Consider the following 26,468-nt stretch of genomic DNA (forward strand, 5'->3'; position numbering starts at 1 on the left):
AAAGGCCAGCCCCTTATACGTGGGAGCAGCCATGTATGAGGGATTTCTGGGAGGTGACAGTCCACGATTTCACAGATAATTGTGGATTCAAAACTGACCTGTGAAAAGCCACACAAAAAAGGGTTTCAATCGTAGAAATAAAGCTTTTTTGAATCACCTGAAATACCACCCTATGTGAGTGTAAAAAAAAAATTCTGATGAGCCTTCAAGCCTTTCTTTTCTTTTAAAATATATAGTTATTGTGTACTTCATTTTTTTCTTTTTAATTGACTATTTTATGCCTCTACGCTGGTGATAACTGTGGTCAGAGGTATTATGTTTTTTCATCTCATTGTTGTAAATGTGATATCTGAAGAACACCTCGAGGGAATTTCTTTAGATTTTTCGAAAACAAACAAAAGTCTTCTTGGAATTAAAGATGAACTAATAAGAAATTGGTGGTTGAGGGTCATGGTCACCGTGACCTTGCATCTGTGTCATTCTCATGAACACAATATCTCAATACAACACAGTATTAATACAACTGCACTAATCACACAATACAATCCTGTCATCTAAAAAAAAATATTTCCACTTCCTGTACCCAATAACTAATGCGTGGTTAATGCAAATATGAAATGAGCAAATTAACAATGCACTGACAGACATCACCACAAACAAAATAAGATCTGTTTAGTATTACTATTACTATTTACAACTATGATTAGTTGTAGTTAACTCTGTGGTATTTTATAACCAAGGCTTTCATACTTGATTACTTTTAGGATTTGAAGAATATCTATAGATTTCATACCTTGCAGTAATATCTAACTGCAGTTGTTCCTCTCAGACCTCAGCCAATGCCCCATATTCTCTATTTCCACAGCCAGTGAGTTGATACAGGGATAAATTCAAATTTACAGCATAATAGGATCCGCTGTTGTGCTGACAATAGTACAGAGTCAGCTGCTTCCATGGCAACAAGAGCTGTAATGATTAAACTAAACATGAAATAATGATACTAAAAACCTGTTCACCACTGACAAAAACATCTGTTGAAAGCAGAGATTTCAGCTGATAAACGACATGTCAGCACTGAGACAGATTGACTATATTGTCTTAAAGGTGCCGTTAGCAATTCTGATTAAATACAGTTTTCATCAAATTCTGAAATTATCTCCTCCTGGTCTGTTCATTTGTGTGTGCACTAAAACAAAACCCAGTATTCATGCAAACCCTGCTCTGTAAATGGGAAACAAACTAAGTGACTCGGACCAAGACAAACAACACTATTCCAGCCAAATGAACATACGTGCTTGTGCACAGGACAGCGGAAAGGCCATGGACTGGCATTTTGAGTGTTTATCAGTAAACTAGCAAACTTATCACTCTTTAGACAACATATAATGACCATGTGACTATATCGTGGCGCCCCAGAGAAAAATTTGTTAAGCTCCTGATGACTCCCTCCGACTGCCACCCTTTGTGCATTGTGTATGTGCCCAGGTTCCCAGTATAACCAGTGTACACAGCATACTGTACATGGGATTTCATTATATGCTCCCACACCTAGAATTCAACCATTACTCCTGTGTTGGACCTGGCACCGCCTTCCCAGTTTGTCACATAGTTTGTGGTTGTTTGGCTAAAAGAATATAAATCAGTCAACCTTTATTTAAAACTTGAGGAATCATTGAGGGTGTGCCATCACTTACAATGATGCTGAGAGTACAACAGAAACAACATTAAACAAAATGTGGAAACAAACAAGTAAAGAACAACAGAAAACAGAAATAATTACATCCTAGAGTGAAATTGTTTGTAATCATGGTTTAAAAGGACCTTTATGCACAATTGTGTTAGGTTTTAATGTGTGCTGTAAATTCTCCTGAGTGTGCAGCACAAAAACTAAAAGCAGTTTTTTCAAAATTTGGTGCTTTCACACAGGACTTCAAGCATTAGCCAATCACTTTAACTTGTTGTATGATCAGTTATTCATGTGCACCATGTGAGCAATATGTAAACTAAGATCATTTAAACTAGTCTTTTATAGCGGGCCCGTCTAAAGGAGAAGCTAATGATTCCACCATAGTTGACATGTTACTTTTACATTAACCTTTTGGAAGCTGGATTGGCATCAGTTTAATCGTGCTTCTTTCAGACGCCTTTCACCAGCTATTTAACCCTTTGAAAGCTTAGCAAATTAGTTTGATTTCTGTCAAAAACAATGACAACAAACAAAACAATTTATATTTTTTTTAGCAAATTCAACTAGACCTTTGCAATGACCTATTAAAGTGCTTGTTGCTTTCTCACTATCATTTTAAAAGAAACTAAACCAATTTGCTCAGGTTTCAAAGGGTTAACTTGTAGTTAATCAAATGACCAGCTTGCAGTGCAGTGAACCCAGGGCTTTTGGAGCCCTACGTCTTAAAAAAATGGTTGAAGTTTAAGCTTCACTGCACCAATAATAAGCACTAAAACCTGACATTACCAAAAATAAATATATTAAAGATTATAGTGGGATGTAACCATTATTTCCTCATTTTGCCATACTCTGACATCATCTGAAGTCAAGAGTGTGCCCGTGTCTGCAGAAAATCGAAGCAGCTGAATTTATTTTGTCATTTATATCTTGATTACTACCCCTAATTTCTATTTCTTATGAATGTGAAACTCTGCTCCACATTTGCAGATGGCAGATTCTTCCCACGCAGGACTGATGGCAACATGAGGAACGTAACCCACTGCCCCATATGTAGCTCTGCCTCGCCCACACACAAGACAGAAGGAAGGCGCGAACAATGACCCAGTTCCTCCTCTCACATGGAACACTGATAGTCGGTCAGCTATGTGATAATCACAGCAACAGCAGTGGAAAACGTCAACCTGAGCTTCACGCTGAGCAGCAATTTCAGCCCGGTTCATCTGGAAATCAAGGCCAGCTGCTCTCAGAGGAAAAAAACAAAACAATCAGGTTTGCTATTTAGTACATGACCGGATTGATTTTAAATTTTAGATTCAGACAGTGAGAGATAGTTACAGTTACAGGATGATGTAATTGCAGTTTATTATTCAGTCTCTTCAGTATGCAGAGACTCCAGTCTGTGTGCAGAAAAAGTTCTTTTGTCAGCGACTTTTGGAATATTTTATTTTTTCAACACAGCCACTACCAGTACGAAAACACCCATTTACATAACGAATACTTAAAAAAAAAAAACAGACAAAAAAATTTGCACGTAACGATTAACACAAAAATGTAAAGAATAATGTTAAGTACAACGATACAATAAAATGAAAATAAAAGAGATGAGAGACAGGATAATATTTACAATGATAACATGATTACAACCCTAGTGTGGTGAAAATACGGAGGCCATTATTCAATCTTACAGGATGGGAGATTCCCCATGTAATAAAAGGCTGCTATATTTTATAGAAAATATGTATCTTATTCCTTAGTAAGTTATCTTCTCTAGAGGGATACAGCTGTTCACTTCTGAGAGCCACAGAGAGAAGAACTTATCAGCTACTTTTGATGTTTTTATTCCAAAAAGTCAGCTTGTCTGGTGTCTTATTATAGCACACTAAATTTTATTTCTGCTGTGGTGGCGCTACATAAGCTACCTGAAACTTTTTTTTATAGGTGTGAACTCTCAGTAAAAATAAGAATAAGTGGCCCTCCTATCTCCACAACATGACAATGACATAAAACATAATATGCACATAATTGTGTCAGCCCATAAACAAAGAGCGTGTTGTAATCTGTCCACTGAGGCGACTCATCATTAGACACTAAGTGCCTCGAGGTCTTCAGGGAGGTAAACAGAAACATCAAGCATTAGTGGGTCAAAGCTGAGGGTGCTGGGTCCCTATGCATTATTAATAGTGTCTGTGCTAATTGAAAGTCATAACTCCACATATGAATTGTCTGGGGCAGACATCACGCCCTACCGCCCTGCAGCCAGAGGATCCCCTTAAATGGAGATGCTGCTAATTTTAGATTTTCTCTTTGCTCACAAATGCATTTTCTTTTCTGTTTTTTTGAGGTTTCTGTGAGTCACGTTGAGTAAAACAATGGTAGGACTGGTTTTATGTAGCTGCAGTTAAATCAAAATCTGTCACAAAGACAGTAAGCTTTGACTTCAGTGATGGCTTATTCTATTATTATTATTATCATTATTTCTGTCTGTAGACTTGTGGTTTTGTCTTTTCACTTTCTATTAGGTTTTGTTTTTTATTAGTTTTTTGTTTTGTTGTTGTTTATAGGCTGTATCTAACACAATGCAGCTTTATTTATAGTCAATAAATCATTTACCTTGCAAGCCTTTGCATTCAAGTCCCTAGTCAAGACAGTTGAGTCCCCTGTCCTAAACTTTGAGTTTCTAGTCCTAATACGTTCTTCATCAAATGTCATTATAACATCAGAATATACTATATGTTATTATGTTATGTTATGTTATGTTATGTTATGTTATGTTATCTTTTCTTATCTTATTTTATGTTATCTTATCTTATCTTATCTTATAAAAAATCATGAATGCCTTTTAAAATTTGGATCCAAAGCAAATTTTGGCTTGGGAGAAAGACATCAAGGTATTTTCAAAATGAAAGATTTAAGTCCAAAGTGAAGTCACGAGTTAGTGGTGTTGAGTCCAAGTTGAGCTGCAAGTTTTTATGATTTTTGTCAAGTCGAGTCTAAAGGCATCAGATTTGTAACTTGAGTCTGACTTATGTCCATGTCATGTGACTCAAGTCCCCATGTCTGATTTCTACAAAGGAACTGAGATGATCTAGACAAAGAGCTAATTAACTTTTAATGAATGAGTACAACTACAGACTTGATGATTAAAAGCCCTTATTTATGACTTCTTAACATTTGAAATCACAGACTTCATAGAATACTTTACTGCATTGCTGAGCACACTTAAATGTTTCGTAAAATTATTACTATCATTGAAGAAATATTACTGTGATTTTATATGTGTGTATTTGCAACTGTGTGTGTGTGTGTGTGTGTGTGTGTGTGTGTGTGTGTGTGTGTAGTCTGAGTATGTTGTGTAAATGAGCTAATGCAATTTAGAGCATGGGGAATGTCTCCGCCTTAATATATCAGAGGTTAAATATACTATTACATGTTATATATATAGAATTATGTTACATAACAACAAGTACTTTAAAGAGTGATACCTGCAATATACAAACAACATCACATGTGATGTGGATGAAGTCTCTGGTCTGGTGCTGTTGTTGTTTGAAAAGTGTTAGAATATTTTGAATATTTCAATACACACTTAGATACATTCGGATATCTTTATGGCAAATCTTTCTGATCTGCTCACAGAAAAAGCAAAGGCCACAAGTGTTTTCCATTTATTTTATGAGTGTGTAGTTGGTGCTTTGTGTGCTTTTTCAAATGGTAGTAACTGTGTACTGTATTGATGCAAAAAAAAAAACAACAACAAAAAAACACTTCTTAAAAACAATTTAAGAAGTGTTTTGTCTTATTTTTTGTCCCACTTTACTAGAAAAATTGTGTACTCACTCAAAACCCTTTCCCATAAAAACTAAAGTGTATACTGAAAAGATTTTGATTACTTAATAAAAATCAACACCCTACAGCAATTTTGTTGGTATACCCTTATTGTTTTTGCTGCAGTTTTCTTATTACCACCAACATCAAATCTACATGCTACATGGCTTTTCTTGCAAGTTCTGGGTCCAGTGGATTTTTTGACTCTGTTCTTCCCTTCCTGGTTACCTCAAACCAATACAAACTACTGTTTCATGTAAAGCACATGCAACAATAATGCAATAACAAGTTTGGTGACCAGCTGTTATCTAAATAGCCTAAGATGTAAAACCTTTGTTGAAAAACCTGATGTGTCATTTTTCCTGACTTCACTCTACTTTTATGTCCTTCACCAAATGTTTAATGCAGACCTTTTATGCCTACTTGCAATAAAGTAGTAAACACTGTCACTGTCTTCTGTTTTCTTGTGCTGTGTTCAGACGCTTTTCAGAAGCCATTTGCCTCTTTGAAGCAAATCGGTTTGATTTCTTTAAGATGCAAAAAAATTAAATAAAATAAAATAAATGCAATGCCAAATTTACCAAGCAATATTCCACAAATTGCAAGAAGTAACTCAAAGTTGACTCAAAGTATTACTTTCAAAGAGGGAGTAGAATTATTACTGATTTTTTTTTAAGTGGAAATGTCCAATTGTAATGGTTGCATTCATATATCTAAAAAATGTTACAGAAAAAATTTACATTTTGTTTTTTTTTAATTTCAGCACTTTTTTTTCTTGTTTTATGTTTTACTTTTCTTTATTTGCTTATTTTCAGGTAGTTTTCTTGTAACGTTTTTTTTTTTTTAACTAATTTGTCGCTAGTTTAGGTTTTTTGACAGAAATCAAAACAATTTGCTCAGGTTTCAAAGAGTCAAGTAAGTGATCTGAATATAGTATTTAAAAAAATCTATTGGCAAATTACAATCGCGGTGGCTTTTATAGTCTTGCATTGAGTTTTGAACATGATTAAGAGTTTTTGTAAACGTCAGGATTCTTCACTCCTGGACTTTTAGCATGTGTAAGTGATCATTTCTTGCAGTGTTGTACTCAAGTAGTCCAAGAGGTGAGATAAAACCACATTGCGCATGCGCAGCGTAGTCATCTGACGGGTGAGCGCCTGTGTGGACGTTTCGCGTTGCCGCTACATCGAGGGCCAACACAGAGCGGGACACAGACAGACAGCCTCCATGAGGGACCGTCTCCTGCAAGAGCAACACAGCTGAACAACCGAGGAGTAACCGGGGAGGCTTTCCAGAGATTTGGAGGTTTGCACGCGCTGACATTTCGTCCTGAAATGTAGCCAGCAGCGTGAGTGGAGGGCTCGTTGTAATCGCGCGGTCGCTGCATGGCTCTTCCAGGGATGCCATGAAAATCAGGAGAGCCGACTGAGAGACCGCTGCTCCTCGCTATCACAGACACGGCGGTGGCGGCGGAGCTGGTGAGCGATGGATACTGCTGGAAAGATCCTCATCAGGTAGCGACCACGAAGATCCGAGAGGAGCTGAACGTCCCTGCTGCACAGTTAAGCCGCCGCCGGAGCTGTTAAAGGATGGATTTCACCCTGCTCCGGAACATCATCAGCAGATACGTAAGGGCCCCCATCTGTCAACACTGTCACAACTGTAGCTGTGTGTCTGCAAGTGCACCACTATATATAATGTTACATGTTTGCAGCAGTGTTTAGTGCCGGAGAGTAGAGCGTATAGACGCGCAGCATGATGCACACTTTGCTCATCTGCAATGATAAACATTCCCACTCGGGCAGCTTTGGCAGGCCGGTGACTGTGGGCTCTACAATGTTGTTTTGTGGAGCTGAATGGGGAATGTGCCAGTGGCTACAGATGCAGTGATGGCTGGTGAATGTGCAGAATAGAAATGAACTTGGCTGGCCCAGTTAAATTGCTTTAGTGGGCTACGATATGCATGCACACTTAACTCACTCATGGCTTCTGCAGAGGGAATAAATCTCAATCAGCACTCACAGACCTGAGAGGCCTTGTTGGGACTCTGCAGCACTGAGTATCACACTTGGTTGTTCTCACTTCTAGACTGGTAGAGAGAAAAGGGACTGTACATTATTTATCAGAGTAGGCGGATGGCTTCTTTTTTTAGTATCATGATCCTCCCCAGAGATACAAATATTTTTCCCTGAGCCTCCCTGAGTAACTAGTTGAAAATGCATGACCCTCCCTCCACCATAAATAACCATATTTTACAGTTTCTGGCTATGATTAATAGGCATGCACAATATTGGATTTTTGCCGATATCTGATATGCTGATATATAACGGCCAATAGTTGACGCCAGTGTCAGTTAAAAAAAAATTGCAGATCATTAGGTCTCCTCTAAAGTTGAATTAATATTGTATTATGCATGCTTTTATCGTGATTGTCCACCAGCAGATGAAGACATGAAATACAGTGCTTTTCAGTGTATGTAATATTTATTCATTGTGGAAAATAAGAAAAACACTTAAATTTAGGTTTCAATTTTTATACATGTTCACTTTGCCAATTAAAAAAAAACATGTTGGCTGATTCTGATATTTTATTTAAAGCCAGTATTGGTCAATACTATGCACATGCAGATATTATCATGCATATGATGAATGGTGTGATTTGGGAGGTCTTTAAAAAAACATGCTTTTCACACATACTTGCAAGATTGGGAGTTCTGAGGGTATTTAAAATAAATACGAAATGAAATAAAGTGTTTCTGAAAAAAATGAAGCATTAGCCCCTTTCACACTGCCTGTTCAAGGCTTTTCATAGTTTATCCCGTCTTTAAATTTAGAGGTTTTTGCAGGTCTTCGAGTGCAGTGCAGGTGAACTCTATTTTTTCCCTCAGTAGCTTTTTATGAAGTTTGAGTCCCGGGGTGGATAATTGATCAGTAGCTCTGATCAGAGCTGATCAGATAAGATAGATGGATGAGAGGAGCAGCTGCTGCAGAACCGAGGGAGAGCAAACTTTTAGACACAGAGCGATGAACAGTTGAGTTTCACTTTCACTGCGCCTGACTTTCTTCTGCTTTGTCTGTGCCCAGAGTACGCTCTGCTCTCTGAGAGGTTTGTGTAACGATATCTGAATGGTATACACATATTCTAATAGTGCACCTCGTGAACGGTCCGGCTCCAAAAATATAAAATCACTTTGTTGCGACAGATGTTTCGATCAATGCAGGCCACCACAAATTAATGCATGTGTGTGAAAACCTGCTAGAGCTACAAATATTTATCCTTAAGCCTATTTGAGTGAATGTGGGGAAAATGCATGACCCACCCTCCACTATAAATACCCATATTTTACCGTTTCTGGCTACGAGAAATGTTGTGATTTTGGAGCTTTTTAAAGAAAACACAGATTTCAAACCTACTTGCAGCTTCTGAGGGTATTAAAAACCTAAATGAAATACGACCATGTAAAGTTAAATGTCCCTCCCCTAAGCCAAATAAAAAAACAGCTCTTTCCCAATTATTTAAACAATTATTTGGGGGTGCCCAGTAGCTCAGTTGGTAGAGCATGGGTGGGTTTGTGGGTTCGATTTCTGACCTCTTTGCTGGTCATGACATCCCCTCTCTCTCCCCCGTTCATGCTTAAAGTGTCCTATCAGTTAAAGTCAAAAAGCCCCATAAAAAGTAATCTTACACCACCACCACCCCTCATAAATAACAATAAATAACAGTCCCTAAATCGTGCAGGTAAACTGGAGAGGCTTTCAAGTTATTAATCTCAGCAGAAAAAAGAGAGAGTCGTCATTATTCTCTAAAATCAGTGATTTGTCTATTAGCAGGAAATGTCCACACAATAACGGAGCAGATGATGTTGCGCTGTAACCAGGTTACTGGTTCATGAGGTCTGAACAGGCCGGTGCCGTCAGCGGTCTCTGCTTATCAGCCAGAGCAGGAAGCAGCTGGTTGGTGGGCGGCTGAATTAGAGAATAAAGTGTCTAGTGGGAACCAACTCTGACAGGTCTGGTGATGTTCATCAGACTGGGCACCTCTGGAGGATCGTGACATCTGCTTCTATATACAGTCTGCTGCCCTCTCACCTGACCTTAAAAACTGGCTCAGGTGCTTTTAAGATAACTATCAGTACGAGCATGTGTGTGTGCATGTGCGCTCATGCTTCGTCTGCTTACTTATGTATGATCGCCAGGCTCCCGCCAGTGAGTGTGTGTGTGGTGACAGTGTGGAGGGAGCTTGACGGATGCTCCAGCAGGGCTAATATCAGGGGAAATCAGATCCACGGGTGAGGCGGAGAGGAAGGAGGAGGGTCGATGAACACGCCCCTCATCTCTCACCCTGCTCTCTTTGCATCCTCTCTCTGCAACATGATGAAGCAGACATGCAGGAATTAATCATTAATTCAATTATCTGGATATTGATTCAGAATCGGAGGGATGGTTGATGTATATATGGTCCTCCTATTACTTGTGTATCACCCTCTATTAACCCTGCCATATTCTGAGCAGCTGCTCCCTTAATGAGGCTACGTAGAAGAACAAACATTACATCATGCAAGGTGATTAACATGTGATAAGCGAGGCGCCCCAAGCCTTTTCTCGGGACAGAGAGAGCAGTAAACTCCCATCAAGGTCACTGCTCAAATGTAGCCAGCCTCCCATACTTTCATAATTTTGCGATTAAAGAAAAAAAGCTGAATTAGTAAAGCTTCTTCAGCTGTGAAAGGATGTTCTTCTGATTTAGTCCACTTTACTCCACTTGGCAAGTTTATGAGCCTTCATATTTTGTTCTTTTATTATCACCCTGTCAATGACTTGTGACTTGTCCTTGATGTATTTTTTCTGTGAGGGAAATTAGTGTTTCCAGTTATGTCACACCAGCAATTCTGTGCTTGTTTTTGGCTTATTGACAACATTGTTATGTTTTTTTTTTAAATATAGAACATATTCGACGTTGTTTGGGACAGAATGATAAAGTGCTGGACTTATTTCCATTCTTGCCTGTGGTGTTTACACAGTCCATTATGAGGACGGACATTAAGTTTGACATTGAAAAATAGAGACTAAAAACATACAAAATTAAATCCTGTGAACAAGTGATACTTTTTTAAGGAGGCAGGCAAGTTAAAAACTATTGTAGACATTTAAAAAATGGCTGTATGAAGATTTTTTAAATTATTCCAGCTATTCTGTCAAAGGAAAAGTGCCCCATGGATGACATTTTTCTGTACATATATATATATATATATATATATATATATATATAAATTAATTAATTAATATCAGCATATCAGATATCTGCAACAAATATCATGGATTCCATGAACAAAACAATTTCACGTTAAAGTACTCTGTGATTTTCCGACACTCTTATCACGGAGGAGCCACAGTGGATCCACGATGGCCGTTGCAAGAACGCAAATATCGAGAGCTGCTTTTTGCTTTGCACGTTCTGGGTTCTTTGTAGACATGGACCAGCTCCCTTTATAGATATAAACAGCTCATTCTAAGGAAACAAATATGCACCGATTCTTATTTTAAGGTTAGTATAAACTAAAGAAAACATACTAATTACACTATATTCAATTTCTGGCAAAAAATCACCCTAAATCTTACACACTGGTTCTTTAAACCTTCATTTTGACCACTGGTGCACCAGCTGTCACTGTGAAGTGTTTGGCCTGCTTCACTTTATTAGTAACTGCAGACGCTTATTCAGATCTATCCAGTGCAGCACTTTATAATGAGAGAGAAATGTAATTTTCTGAAGGCTGTGCATTCTGTCCTGCTTATAAGCCTGTTTTCTGACTTGAGAAAAATTGCTGGTGTATTGAGCCTGTACAGTTCAGTAAATAGTTTTGTGTGAAGAAAAATATGGTGTCATGGTGTTTTGCAGTGCGTGAAGTTTAAATGGGACATTTTGTTGCGTAATAACCTAAATCTGTTTAACTTTTTTCCACTCTGTTGGCATAGAAGAATGGCTAAGCCTACATGCAATAAGATATATGCTGTGTGTGTGTGTGTGTGTGTGTGTTTGTGTGTGGTCTTATACTTGATATATAGTGAGGACCAAATTGCATTTTAACCAAATGAGTGAGAACATTTTAGGAAAGTGAGGACCACAGTTTTTCAGAGGCCTGTTTGAGGGTTAAGACTTGGTTTTAAAGTGAAGGTTGGGATTAGGGTTTGGTTGGGGTTGGGGATTTAGTTGTCATGTTTTAGGTCAGGGTAATCGAACAGAGAATGATTTATGTCAATAAGGGTCCTCACAAGGATTGTAAATTTTAAGCACTTTCCTTAATCGATTATTGGTAAAATTAATCGATTTATTGTAATTTGAAAAAAACATAAAGACTTTGCTTATTTCAGACAGACCAAATGTGCTTTTTCCTTAATTAAAGCTCACAGCAACATTTTGCATATACTTTGATCATCCCTAGTCCTCACAGAGATAGAAATACACATGCAGGCGTGTGTGTGGGTCCTGCGCCAGGACATAGCAGGAAGACAGTTTATTTCTAATGAGATTAATCTGTAAAATGACCTTCTGTGGTTTGATTAGATCCTTTGTGTGTGTGTGTGTGTGTGTGTGTGTGTGTGTGTGTTGGGTCAGTGCATGTTCATGTGCGTGCTCACTGTCTACACTTTCTGCTCCATGGTGCCTTTTTATCGTCTAGTAATAATAATAGCGATGGCGTGATGCCTCCGACTGGCATTAAGCATGATAACTGTATGAGGTCATGATCCGGATAAATAGGATGCCTTCATGTGTGTGGGGGTGGTCATATTAAAGGGACAGTTCACCCAAAAATTAAAAATGACATTTTTCCTCTCACCTGTGGTGCTAATTATCAGTTTATATTTTTTTGGTGTAACTCACTGACTGTTTCTGTAGAGATGTCTGCCGTCTTTTGCACATATTGGAATGAGATGGCACTGGGCTTGTGGTGCTTAAAGGGCAACAAAAAAGTAACTTTAAAGACTCAACAGCAATGTCTCTTTCCAGAAATCAGTACCTGGTTACTCAAGATAATCCACAGATCTTGTGAGCAGTTTCATGTAGAAAACGTTACAGCTCAGCCGAGGAGGACGACATTAATGTTTCCCACAGAATTAAAAATGTGTTCATGTTCATTTTGTGTCCCCTCTCTTAATACAGAGGTTTTAGCAGGTCTGTTAATGTAGCGCATGTGGAACTTTTCATGATTTTTTTTTTACTTAGCAGACTTTTAAAGTTGAAGTTTGAGTTGCGGGATGGAGAATTGATCAGTCATTGACTTTGTGGTTGAATTGATCAGATCAGATCAAATCAGATCCATGGATTAGATTAGAGGAACAGCTGCTGCAGAGGTGAATGAAAGCAAACTTTTAGAAAAAGTGCTTGACAACAGGATGTGTAGTTTCCATGGGAAGGCAGCGGGGTTCATCTAAACTAAGTTGGATAAATGCTTGATGACACTAAAATGAGAGCACTGTTTTTCTAAAGAATAGGACATTTTATTTTTGTATGAATGAAAGAACAGCTAAGTTTCACTTTCACTGCGCCAGGTGTTCTGCTCCATCTGTGCCCAGAGTGCACTCCAATGTGTGGAGCTCTGATAACTGAACAGCATATATATGCCAACGGTGCTCCAAATTAACTGTCCAGCTGCAAAAATACACTGTACAAAGACCAATTTGTTTTACCTTAAAACAGTTAGCGTTCATACTGCCTTAACTTTTTAAGTAGACTGACTTTGTGAAAACAAAGTAAATCATTACTCAACTTGTCTTCTCAAATTCACTTACTTAACTTAAAATTTTAAGGCAGCCTGGGCATTAGTAGTAGACATTTTCTTTTTGCAGTATATGAAATTAATAATCCCCATTGCCGTGGCAGAAAGCCAAAATAAATGAGTGTGTGGTGAGCTCTGCAACTAATGTTTACATCTCGCACTGTCATGAGCACGAGCCTCTTAGATGTGTCCTTCTGCACTGTGATACAGTTGATGGGTGTAGTTTGGTGGAAAGAAAATAGTTCCTACGTGAAGATGTGCACAACAACATTTGTGGATTACCTTGATTAACCAGGTCATGATTTTTGTAAAGAGACATTGCAGTTTTTCCAATGTATTTTTATTTTTTTTTTGTCGCTTTATCTCCACCAGCCGAATGCTAGCTAGTTCCATTATATTAGAAAGAAGGCAGTAATCTTTATGGCATATTCTCCAACACTCAGCAACTCACACCAAAACAATCCAGATTGATGAATAGCACTAAAGGTAAGAGGAAAATATGCATTTCTACATTTTTTATGTGAACTGTCCCTTTAATTATGCATGATATCTTAAAAAAGGCTTGAATATGTTCTCTTATTTTTACAGTTTACCTTTTCACTTTCACAAAACAGCTGTTAACATTTTTGATTTATGTCCGCGGGTGCTTTCCCCTGTCCGCAGATTGATTTACCCTTGTCCCCCCTCTGTCCTCCCCCTCCTTTCCATCTTATCTATGAATATACGACTGTTATTCTTGCAGGGACCTCTCGCAACCTCAGCAGATAAAAGAGAAAGGCCAACCATGTCTCCCTTTGATCAAATGAGCACCAGCAGAGTCCCGGAGTGCTGAAGGGCTTTAGAAAGGTTTCTCGCAACTTTACGGCTCCTGCAGTCCCTTGGCTGGTGTTGAAAGGCAGAACACAACCTGCTAGATTACTGTTCGCCACATTAGCTGCTACAAACGGTTAAGGGCAGTCTATTCCTGGCTGCTGCCCCCCCTCAGAGCCGGGGCCCTGGCGGAGAGACAGAGGCTGTAGGTGACAAAAACACACAGGATTTGTGTTTGGGCAAAGCTTTGCCCGCTGGCCCGTGTGTGTATCAGAGAAAACAGCCATGCATCGGCGTGCTGGCTTGAAGAATTATTTTGTTTCCTGCAGCGTGCCCTGGACACGGGTTTCATAATAAGGCAGTTTCAAGCCAGGATGTTGTCGGTGTTAAAAGCAGACAAAATGAGAAAGGGTGTTTTTTTTTTTTTTAATTCAGATTACGGTGGCAGGAGAAAAGGAGAGAGGAGAGGGATGGGAGAGGAGAAGTAGCACAGCTGGATTAAAGACTTATGTAACAGTTGGATCACGGCAAGTCAAGTGGGAGACGAAGCTGGGGCAACAACAGAATACACATTCTGTCATGTTATAGTAATCTCATATTTTGTTTCAGGTATATAACTATTTGTGTCATCAGGGGTCTGCTGGCTATTGCTGTTTAGTGTCAGCGGTTGAGACAGCATGCACACACTGAAGGTCACTTTTTTTTCCCAATTTTTTCAACCAGATCACCACGTTTTTTGTCTGCACCTGTGTGGCAATTTCCCCCCCAAAATATTATCATAACAGCGAATGGCACCTCCTTCCCCCTGTGAGCTACGTTCCCTCTCCTTGCTTCATTAGCTTCGTCCTCACTGCTGCTTTTGATGTTTACTCTTTCATCCTGCTTTGTTCCAAAAAAGGATTGTCCATAGAGACTACAGTCTGAGAAGTTGAACCAAATAAGCGCATGAGGAAGATCTTGAGGATATTGTCTGGGACAGTCCTTACATTTTTGTAAAAGCCATATAATCTCGTGTCAAATCCATTTCCACAGATTTGAAGTAGTGGCGAAATCCTACACATTTGATCTTCAGTCTATAATGAAGCCTCTGTGTGGTCCTTTGCATTACGAACCTGCAGACATGTATCTGTCTGATGCTGGCTGCATACTGTGTTGCTATGGTGATTAATGGCAAATGAGTATCAGTGGAGTGCATGTTGAACAGGTAGCCTCCTTCCTTTCAGCTCATCAAGGTCTTCAGGCTCCTTTTATCTTTGCTCGATGTCACGGCAAACTTCACAGCTTCTATTAATAACAGTTTTTCAGTAATTTAATGCCTAAATTTACCCGGGAAGGATTTTCTTAAAGGTTGTGCTGCATCCTTTCATTTGAATGTAATGTAAACAAGTACTGTCTGTTAGACCAGTAAAACTGTGAATTAATTATTGCGACAAAACCAGTGCAGTGACCAGATAAAGGATGTCGGCATCGTACGTTTCTGCAAAGCACAGATTCATTACATTTCTTAGTTTCTTACTTAAGCATATTGGCATTTGTAAGGCGACGTAGAACATAAGGTGATCTTTCTATCTAGAGACAAGACGGCTGCCAAGCTGCAGACCATTGTTACAGAGCAACAAACAACTCTTTTTACCGACACATTGCAGCTTTTTTCAGCAGCTTCTGAAACACTGAAGCTGGGTGTTAATTTTTTTTTTTTTTTTTTTTAGTAGTAGCGTGTTTTTAGGGGCACATCGTGTTTTTAGGGGCACATCGAAGCGTTTTCCAGCAGCATTTGAGTCTCTGAACTCGGGTGTTTTTCTCCAACACATCAGAGTTTCTCAGCAGCATATAAGCCACCAAGCGTTGGTGTTTTTCCCTGACACTTTGCAGCATTTCCCAGCAGCGTTTAAGCCACCAAACTTGGGTTTTCTTCATTGACACATAACAGTGTTTCCCAGCGGCGTTTCAGCCAGAGAACCTTTTTCATCAACATGCGGCATTTGAGGCACTGAAATTGAGTGTTTGTCACCGATAATTTGCGGCATTTCCCAGCTGGGTTTAAGCCACCAAACCTTGGTGTTTTTCTCTGTCACATTGTGGCGTTTGAGGGATTGCAGTTTTTCCTGGTGGCTTTTATGACACCAAACATGGGTGTTTTAAGCTAAAACATAACCGTGGGGTTTTGAGCCTGGACATAACCACACCTTCAGCTTTCGCTACAAGTGTAAGATGTAAACACCTCTTTGACAAGTGGGTTAATAAAACTCAAGAAATGTCTCAGGTGGTGTAGACTCAAATTATGTGTAAAAAAAAAACCAAGCAGGAAATTGGTAAACTTGACGTCACTTTAGCACCACAAGCTAAAAGCTAACTGTCAAAAATAACAGTTTTAGGGGGATCCAGAGATATATGTGAAATTTACCTGCCAGTTCTTTGTAAATACAGGTATTACTATTTTTTATTTGTAATTTCATACATTTAGAAATATGTGTTTTAGAGCCGGTATTATATATCTATGTTTAGAAAGAACGTTTATACAACTAAAATTATTATCTAATATTTTACGGTAACATCAACTGTTAAAGTGATACTCACTCTCTCTCTCTCTCTCTCTCTCTCTATATATATATATATATATATATATATATATATATATATATATATATATTTTTTTTTTTTTAATTTAAAACTAGGTATTGTCTTAGATTTATGATATGGTAATATTCTAAGAGTTGTCTTTTCCTGGTTTTAAAGGCCTAATCGCAGTAAAGTGATGTAATTTTCTCGATTTATCAGACTGTTCTAGCCGTTTATTATTTGTCTTTACCCACTTCATCATTAAATGCACATTACTGATGATTATTTATCAAAAATATCACAGTGTAAATAGTTTTGAAAGCACTGCTAGTCAAGCCTACAATACCGACTTGGCCAAAAATGTATTTTTTCCATATCGCCTAGCCACGCTCGGATCAAAATCTATCACACGCTGCACGGGTGTTGTGTAATCATAGCGTGTATGTTTCTACTTCATCTGTCCAGTTAACATGAGCAGTTCATTAAGGAAGAGCTCAGTCAGAGGAATTTGATCTGTGAGTTAATGAGGGATACCTGCTCAACATGCTGTGTGCTTCTGCGGCACAGTGTGGCGGGACAATGGAGGAGGGAGAGACCATTTAATCAGGCCGGTTAATGGTGTATACCTTTTATTACTCCTCTGCGGTAGAAAGAAGCTGCAACACGGGGATAGATCATGGTACAGCGGGGTCAGGGGTTGCTTTTCCACAGTGTAAATACTGCCTATGCGTCCGTAGCCCTGTAAAGTGCTGTGGTAGAAAAGACCAGAATGAGAGAGGACTTTTTATAGCAGCATTTTAAGCCATAAAATATCAGATTTGTTCTCTAATATTGAATCCAGAGTTTAAACACTTCATCTGCCCAAGAGAGTGCACCAGCAGAAACATGAAAGGAGAAGCTGCGGTGGTGGATTTCTGCCGTTATCAAATCCATCTTGTCATTGTTGATGATTGATGGTGATGTAAGACCAGCGTCTCTGCTCGAAGGCTGTTTCAGTGTTGTTAATAAAGACAAAGCCTCCATGTCCCTCAACCAACCAGCCAGCCACTTTGTCTGATGGAGCGGTGGAGTGAAGAGGGAACAGTGGGCCGGGGGTTGATGCGGATCAGTGAGGATTAATGATCAGATAACTACAAACCACAATGCAATCTCTGCGTGTCTTTCTCCGTCCCTCTCCCACAGTCACACTGTCAGAGTGTGACACACACTGCCGGGGGGACGGAGGGAACAAAGGGGAGAAAACGGTGCAAACAGAAATATGACGGGACAATGATGCAGTCAGGGAATTGTGGATTTAGGAGGAAAATGTTTGAATAGAAGTGGAACGTGGTGGATGTGGTGTCTCATAATCATGATATCAATAAAGACCAGTGAAGCACAATTAGTGGACTGACAGAAAACAAATTGGCAACCATTTTTTCAATAACTGATTAATCATTCCAGTCAATTATAAGACAAAAAATGCCACAACTGTCAACGATTACTTTTGGCATTTTGATTGGACACCCACTGTTATAACATGTCTATATTTATGAGAATTACTGTGAACCTGTTATCATTTCTGGTGTTATACACATTTATTTATAACCTGTTTCTCCCGGGATGGATAAAGTTATGTCCAATCTTATTTTATCTTAAAAATATCAAGTTGCAGCTTCTTCTACGTCAGTGTTTTATTGCTCTTCTTTAGATTGACTTTGTAAACTGAATAGCTTTGATTTTGGACGTAAATTAAGAATGATGTTCAAAACGAATGAATGAGTTCGGAATAAATGGCTTTAATTGAACCATCAGAAAAAAAATAGAATTATGATGTTTGCATTAAGAACATATGGATTATTGAAAATCATAAGTCTGTTGGAAATAATCATAATTTCCACATCAAACAATAGGATGATCCGGCTGACATAATTTTAGGAAGGATTATTCAAGCCTTATTTAAGAGGAACGGAGCAGAGGTCGTTATTTTTGACTTTCCATTGACACAGTTTGCTTTGAGTCAAGTTAACATGATACTGGTATCTCAAAGACAGAGTGTGTGTGTGTGTGTGTGTTTTAACGGTGTGGTCAGTTACCCTTCACCAAAATAGCTCGTGCTACATCATCTGGTCATCATTTCAGCAAAGTACAGCTTTGTTTTTTTTCTGTCTTTCTTTTTTTGTTGAACACATTTTGTTCCCTCCTTTTGTTGCTTTTCTGTCGTCATTTTGTTCTTTTGTCCTCCTCAGTCTCCCGCTCTTGCTGCTCGCTCCACTTCAATCTGCTTCTCTTTTTCTGCCTCACTTTTCCATTTCACTGTATCTCTCTGGGTCATGTTGCCCCCCTAATGTTTTGGAGGGGTCTCAAGTCGGCTGACACTGTTGGCTCCGTGTCTATTTTTATCCCACTGCCAAGCGCCTGTTGATCACTGTGGATAAGTTTAGATCTGTGACTCTGAGCTTTTTTACTATTGCAGTTTTACCTTTCTTTGGACACAGATTATTTATTGCAAAAGTTACATCAGCCTTCATTTGATTTTATGTCCATACTAAGTTTAAGTTTATCCTAGTATTCCAGTTTAAACTTTCTAAAACTCACAGATTTGAATGTACAAGGTTAGTAGGGGGAAATGAGGACTCTGAACAATGAAAGTTTTGGTCATTGGCAGCAATGAGCCCCATCTCTGCCAAAATGTTGAGGATATTTGAAGCAGTGGAGCGCTGCATCCACTGAAGTGCTTGTTCCAGAACTTTTCTGCTAATGGTCAACACTTCTGCTTTGAGCTGCGTCAGGCGCGGTGCTTTGCCAAAGGCTACGCTCACACTGCTGCCCACTCAGGCCAAAGCATTAGGAGCAATGTCGGAAGCCAGGTGGAAACAAACAGCCGAATGCCGTGGTCTCCTGACTCTTGTTTTTTTTTTCCTTGGAAATCTCTCTTTCCACAATAGTGTTTGATGAAGGACACCTTGGAAAAATACTGTATGTGCTACGCTAAACTCCCACAATGCACTCTGATAGTCCCCGGGGAGCTATTTAGATGCAGTATAGATGAGAGAGGAACTGAGATGGAGGCTTGCATACACACGATCCAGTGCGCTTTACAGGCGGTCATGAAAAACCTGGAAAAGTCATGGAATTTCACAAGCACATTTTCCAGGCCTTTAAAAGTCACGACATCGAATAAAATTCTTTGGTTTGGAAAATGCGAAGAATTTTCTTGCGTATAATGGCACAGTAATGATGATACAATGAAATATTCCTGCCAATATTTAGAATTTGGAATATAACAAACTCCAACACAACACTTTTATCAAATATTTGATCAAAACTCAAAATTTTAGCATCATATACAGCTCATATACCAGCAACTTTTTTAAATAAAATCAAGTAAAATTGTAAACTCAAAAAATGAATGAATAAAAGGTTCCTCTCATGCTGATACTTTCTTTGCACTTTTCAATTAATTAATTTTTATCACCGATCATTCAAATATACAGGTAACTGGCAAAATGCCAAATATTGGTCGCAATAATCAGCCAGGCCAATAATCTGTCAACCCCTAATGATGAAATTGAGTCACAAAAATTTTCTGTGCATATTTTTCCACATGTCACATAACAGCAAATTAATTTTCTGTAGCTAGTGTAGATGTAATGTAACTCTGATATGCATCACTGTGCATCAGTGTTCGACAGCGTTTTGTTTACCGAGCCATGGAAAAGTTTTGAAATTTTGTCCATGAAAATGTGAGGGGATCCTGATTTTATTATTTCCCATCACAGCATCAGACTGTTGTAGTAAAACCAGCAGAATAAGTGTTTTTGATCTGTGTGTGAGAGTCGCGGAAGGATGGAGCAGAGTGCAGCGAGATCCTGCAGGAAGTAGTGAAAAGATAAATGACTCAGAGCTGATATCACATACACACATCAACAAACACACACTCATCCTTCAATCAGTCCGTCTGGTCTGTGAGGCTGTAAAAAAAAAGTCACTGAAGTCGTGTAACAGTCTCACAGTGTTGTGTAACATTCTGTTTCTGACTGCACTGTTTAATCCTGAACAGTTCGCAAAGCATTTTCATAATTTATTTATTCTTAATTCATTTGAACATTATTACATTTATTTAAATAAATACATGTATTTATTACAGAATTTCTTCTAGTGTGATTACATTATATTCCATAGTTTAGGGCTACAGCGTTCATTGCTACAATAATTTGTGGATAATTTTATTAATTTAATCTAAGTCTGTTTATCACCACGAAAAAAAATCAACATTCATCTAAGTTTCCAACTGTTACCTCTTACAAGTGTTTTTCTGAATAAATAAATAAATAAATTGTTCAAATACTTCAATAATTCCCCCTTATCAACCAGTTAATTAACTGATGAATTATTTCAGCATTAGTGTTGTTAGCGCTGAGAATAGAGCTGGCACGATATCACATTTTTAGCACATGATTATTGTTGCCAAAAGAGTCTATGATAATGAGGCTATAGTGATATCTGTATAAAATTAGAAAAAAAACAAGTAATGCTCTCAGTGAAATTAATGTTTAACGTCTTTAATTGTGCATTATGTCTGTGTATTTTAAGTAAATACTATAAATCAATACTGACACCTGAGCTGAGAACAAAAACCAAAATGATACATCCAGTAAAATGTAACATACTTGGCTTGCGGTGCAAAAGAAGCAACACAAGAAGATGAATTCAAAGTGATACATGTGTACATTTACAGTGGACTTAATCAGTCTGCATTAGTAAAAGCGTGGCTAAAAAGAGATTTTGGCAGGACTGTGAGGGGTCATTGAGGGCAGATGACAAAGTAATAAATATAATTGTTAGTGTATTACATAATTATCGTAAATAGCTTTTGAGTTGTATGCAAACCCATTACCGAGGCTCAGCAGTGTGATTTAACCCCATTTTTTTCTCTCCACCTGTGTTTCTATTTATAACTCGACATATATCTCTCTCCCTCCGTCAGTGTGTGGGGGAGGAGATCTGGGTGGACAGTCGGACGGTGTACATCGGGCATAAAGAACCTCCTCCGGGAGCTGAGGCCTACATCCCTCAGCGTTACCCCGACAACCGCATCGTCTCCTCCAAGGTGAGCGAGCCGCAGCCCTGAGTCAGTTCCACGACATTATTAACCATCACAGTGTTGTTTTGTTTCGTATTTAGACAGCCATGTAATCCCTTTTGTGGCCACGTTTTAAAGGATGACACATTTTACTTTTCTTACATTTGTCAAAGTGCGTATCACCGTTTCTCTTGCCAGAGGGACCAAATGGAGGATGTGCCTTTGTTTTTTTTATCATTTTTACTTGTGTGATATTAATTCTGCTGCCACTCTGTCCCACAGTACACCTTCTGGAACTTCATACCCAAGAATTTGTTTGAGCAGTTCAGAAGAATCGCTAACTTCTACTTCTTGGTCATTTTTCTGGTCCAGGTGAGATTTTATTCATTATTGGTAGTAATATTTCCGCCTTTTTCTGTTATATCTGAAAATACAACACCAAAACTGTAAGGAAATACTCTCCCAGGTGTCCATTTGCTAAAACTAAACTAACAAACATTGCATTTCTGTGTCCATTTTGTACTTCGTTTTTTAAATACCAGGCCTAGTTTTAGTTCAAATGCATGGCTTTGCATAAAGATATTTAAGGGCAGTTTGAGAAGTTTGACGGTGTACGCACATGAACCGGCAACCCTCTGATTTCGAAGCCAACCCTCCACATACTGAGCTACTGCCGCCCACGTTACAGGAGTGTTTACACCACTAAAGATATGTGATCAGGTGAGTCCCAGACCACCTCTGCAAGTCAGTGATCAGATCACAGTGCATCTTGATGGCACTTGTGTTTAGATTTGTCCACTTGTGATTGGATTAGCCCAAGAAGCATTTTAATAACAGGAGCTCTTTCAACCTACTTCATAGTTAAAATAGTATTTAGCGTTTTTGCCTATAGAGCCCTACTGCGAACCTGGAAATGTTGGGTAGCCCAAAGTTTTATTTTATAGATGTATAGTATGGGTCCCCAACATTAAGAAACTGTCAGACGCTTACTTGCATATGTTGGGCAATTTTCATATTTTTGCATAATTTTCCTCTCAGAAAAACATTTACCAATTCAGGTCAGTGTCATGGTCTGTGAGTTCAAATGTAAATGTTCTATCCATGTGTTTATAAATGTTGTACAATTTATAACTGATTGGAAATTATTTCAACAACATAGAATTTAGAAGTTACCTGTCTAATCCAGTCAATTCGGTGTCCTTTAAAATGTCTGAATTGAATAAAATATCATCAAAATCAGCCCAGCTGCAGTTAAAATACACAGACTTCTGGTTTAAAAAAAATCAATTTTGCATTTTGAAAATATCTGATATGGATTCAGCATCCTCAATAACCCCCAAAACCACCCCAATCATGTCCAGATCGGCCAAGCAGTTGCTGAAATACTGCCAGTATATGCGATTATGCAATTATCCCAACATATGCAAGTAAGCATCTGGCATTTTCTTAATTTTGGGGAGCCATACTAGACATTTATAATATTAAATGTTAGGGTACTCAAAATTTCTTGGTTGACTTTGCTGGCATGTTGACTAATTTGTGTTTTTTTACAGACATTTTTAGATCTTGGTTGCTATTTATTTAAGCACTAGCCATGTGCTGAGTGCTGATGTCACTTTAGACCCTGCTCTCCAGTAATTTAAAAAATAAGAGCAATTATCCAAGACTAACAATGTAATCCTGCGCCTGTGTTTTACGTTCCCTGGATGAGGTTTACCAATAAATCACATTATTATTAGAATAATAAGAGCTGTACTGCTCTCTGTCTGTCTGTCTGAATCAGAATCAAAGAGCGGCAGCTTTTTCCTTGAGCCACAATATTGCACCGAATGTTGAATAATCATGTAAGGATGAACTCATCATAGAGGAGGAGGATACAAGAAATTCCTTACCAGCAGCGGTCGCCTTCATCAACCAGATTGCTGCGGCTTGGGTCTTTGTGTGCTGTTTGCTTTATCAATAGCACGTGAAATACTGCACCCTCTCAATGGCTCAAACTGGTCACGGCACACAGCAGCAATGTTTGTACTCCGTCTTTTTGCTGTCTGATTTTACTCTACATATGCACGTGCAGTGTCTCTAGAAAACAGACAAGGAAACATTTGAAAAACAGAAGTTAGCCTTTTTAAACCTGAAAAAACGGTCTGATTTCTCTCCAAAACAGGAAAAGAAGGCAATGAAAAACTTGAAATGATCCAAAGAAATTGCAATAAATTAGTAAAAGTTACAAGAAAATTCCCAGATGAAGTTGTAATAATGATAAAAATAATTGTCCAGATTTTTTTTTAATTTTATTTTTTAAAATCATTTTCTTTGTCTCTCCCTTTTTTTCTTTTAGCATATTTTCAGGTTATTTTATTTCTTTCTTTCTTTTTCTTTTCTAAAACATTTTGTATTTTCTTCTCACATTTTTGCAGGACATTTTTTTGAGAAGTTACTCATTGCCTTTTTTTCCTATGTTTGCAAAATAAGTCTAAACAATTTGCCCAGGTTTTTTAAGATGTAAACGCTTGTGAAAGAAAAGCAACCGGGGTTTCAAAGGGTTAACTATCTCAGAATGCATTTTCATGTAAGTGCAGATGGAGGAAATCAAACAAGATGTGATTACTTGAACACTCTGAAGTTGCTAGATTGGTGCTTGATTTGTTATTACAGAAGCTTTTCCCTGCTGCACTTCCTTACTCAGCGTTGCATTACTTGGCATCCTCCTTCCTCTCCTTTCTGCCCCCCCCCCCCCTCATCCTCTCTCCCCTTCCTTGCACTTTCTTCCCACTTCTTCTCTCCCTTGCAGCTTATCATCGACACCCCCACCAGCCCAGTCACCAGCGGCCTGCCCCTCTTCTTTGTTATCACTGTCACTGCAATAAAACAGGTAGGACACACACAAACACGCTCGCATTTCTGGGAAATATTATCCACAGACCAACTCCCAGCCTCAAAAATTCACACACTCACACAAACACATACACACACTCTCAACCAATCGGCTGCTCTATTATCTGTATATACACATTCCTCTCCCAGCGAAAGGACATGCCATTGAATATGTCTGGTGATGTGAGAAATATGATAATGAATGGTCTCCTCTGTTAATCACTCTAGCTGAGGATCCCATGCCCCTGGGAGATGCATGCTCTCTACCGCGTCCCCGGTACTGAGGGATGGGGTACTATCAGTGATAGATGGAGCTGTTCTGGCTAAGGAAGCCTGAGTTTTTGCTGGGGCATAAATCTAAAACATGACGTGTTGGCTAGAAATCCAGGAAACAGGTCACTAAGCTCAGGGAGCACAATGCTAATTAATTACAGTGTATGACTTTCACCTCTCCCCCTGCATCTCACACTATGCTCTGGCCCTGATTCTCTCCGCACATAATAATCTATATTCCCCCCTGCCAACAAACACTTCCTTTTCCCTTACAATCTCTATACCTCTCTCTCTCTCGCTGCTCTCTCAGGGCTACGAGGACTGGCTCAGACACAAGGCTGACTGCTCTATAAACGAGTGTCCGGTGGATGTGGTGCAGCAGGGGAAGGTGGTGAGGACGCAGAGTCACAAGCTACGGGTAAGAATGGCCTCATTAGAGCAGTATAGCACCTGAGGCCACGAAGCAACACTACAGTACTGCTGCATAGCTCAGTTTCTCTATAACTGCCCCTCACACTCTCCCCCTCCTCCTCTTCTCTCTGCAGTCCCCGCACTCTAACGTTGTTTCCTTCCTCTCTGGCTCTCACTCGTATTTGCCACCAATTAATTGCCCTGAAACTGTAGTAGAGGAACAGTCACAGTGTCCCCTGGTGCACCGTGCAAGAGTCCCTTGGCAAACGAACAGGACTGATGTATTTCACAAGTTCGGGTTTTCCTGTCATCATCCTGTGGTATTCTCTTATGTCATTCTGATGCAACAGCAGATCACAGTTTGGTGTTGGGCCTCCTTTTGAAAATGCCTCATAATCCATTTGATTTATTTATATCAAAACATATTTTTAATGCTATTAATAGGTAGCATTTTCGGCAGTAACATTCAATATTATTTGCACTGTTATTGCATTTCTATGTAGTTGTTTTTATTGTTATGCCTCCGTGCCAGCGATAACCCGTCTGTACTTCCTTATGTCTGTACTTCTGTCCGTCCAGTCCATTCTTGTGAACGCAATATCTCAAGAACACAAGGAATTTCGTAAGATTCAGCACAAACATTCACTTATACTCAACGATGAACTGATTATATTACAGTGGTCATAAGTCAAAGGTCAAGGTGCCTGTGACCTCGTCTGTCTCATTCTCATGAACGCAATATCTCAAGAAAACTTTGAGGGAATTTCTTCAAATTTAGCACAGACATTCACTTGGACTCAAGGATAAACTGATCAGATTGGGTGGTCATAGGTCAAAGGTAAAGGTCACTGGGGCCTTGCATCCACCTCATTGCTGTAAACATGTTATTTCCTGAACACCCTGAGGGAATTTCTTCAAATTTAGCTAAAATATTCAGGTGGACTCAAGGATAGACTGATGAGAATCTGGTGTTCAAAGGTCAAGGTCACTGTGACCTTGCCTTTGTCTCATGCTCTTGAACGTAATATTTGAAGATGGCCTCAAACTTGGCATAAGCGTCTACTTGCTCTCAAGAATGAACTGATTACAATCTGGTGGTCAAAGGTCAAGGTCACGGTGACCTCATAAAACATGTTTTTGCCACAACTCAAGAATTCATACGCTCAAATGTCACACAAATGTCTGAT

General features: G+C 38.9%; 1 protein-coding gene across 6 annotated transcripts in view; it reads left to right on the forward strand.

The window, feature by feature from the left end:
- The first annotated feature begins 6,657 nt into the window (after window positions 1-6,657).
- LOC121948982 (phospholipid-transporting ATPase IH-like) overlaps window positions 6,658-26,468 on the forward strand; it is a 50,190-nt gene continuing 30,379 nt past the window's right edge. For all 6 annotated transcript variants that reach the window (XM_042494561.2, XM_088083387.1, XM_042494564.2 and 3 more), the window contains exons 1-5: window positions 6,658-7,140; window positions 21,628-21,750; window positions 22,006-22,095; window positions 24,515-24,595; window positions 25,181-25,288. In XM_042494561.2, the coding sequence (XP_042350495.1) occupies window positions 7,102-7,140; window positions 21,628-21,750; window positions 22,006-22,095; window positions 24,515-24,595; window positions 25,181-25,288 (441 nt within the window). In that variant the 5' untranslated portion in view covers window positions 6,658-7,101. The remainder of the gene's footprint in view (window positions 7,141-21,627; window positions 21,751-22,005; window positions 22,096-24,514; window positions 24,596-25,180; window positions 25,289-26,468) is intronic.

This window comes from Plectropomus leopardus, chromosome 10 (genome assembly GCF_026936395.1).
Source record: "Plectropomus leopardus strain MGB_pleo_1.0 chromosome 10, ASM2693639v1, whole genome shotgun sequence".
Lineage (NCBI taxonomy): Eukaryota > Metazoa > Chordata > Actinopteri > Perciformes > Serranidae > Plectropomus > Plectropomus leopardus.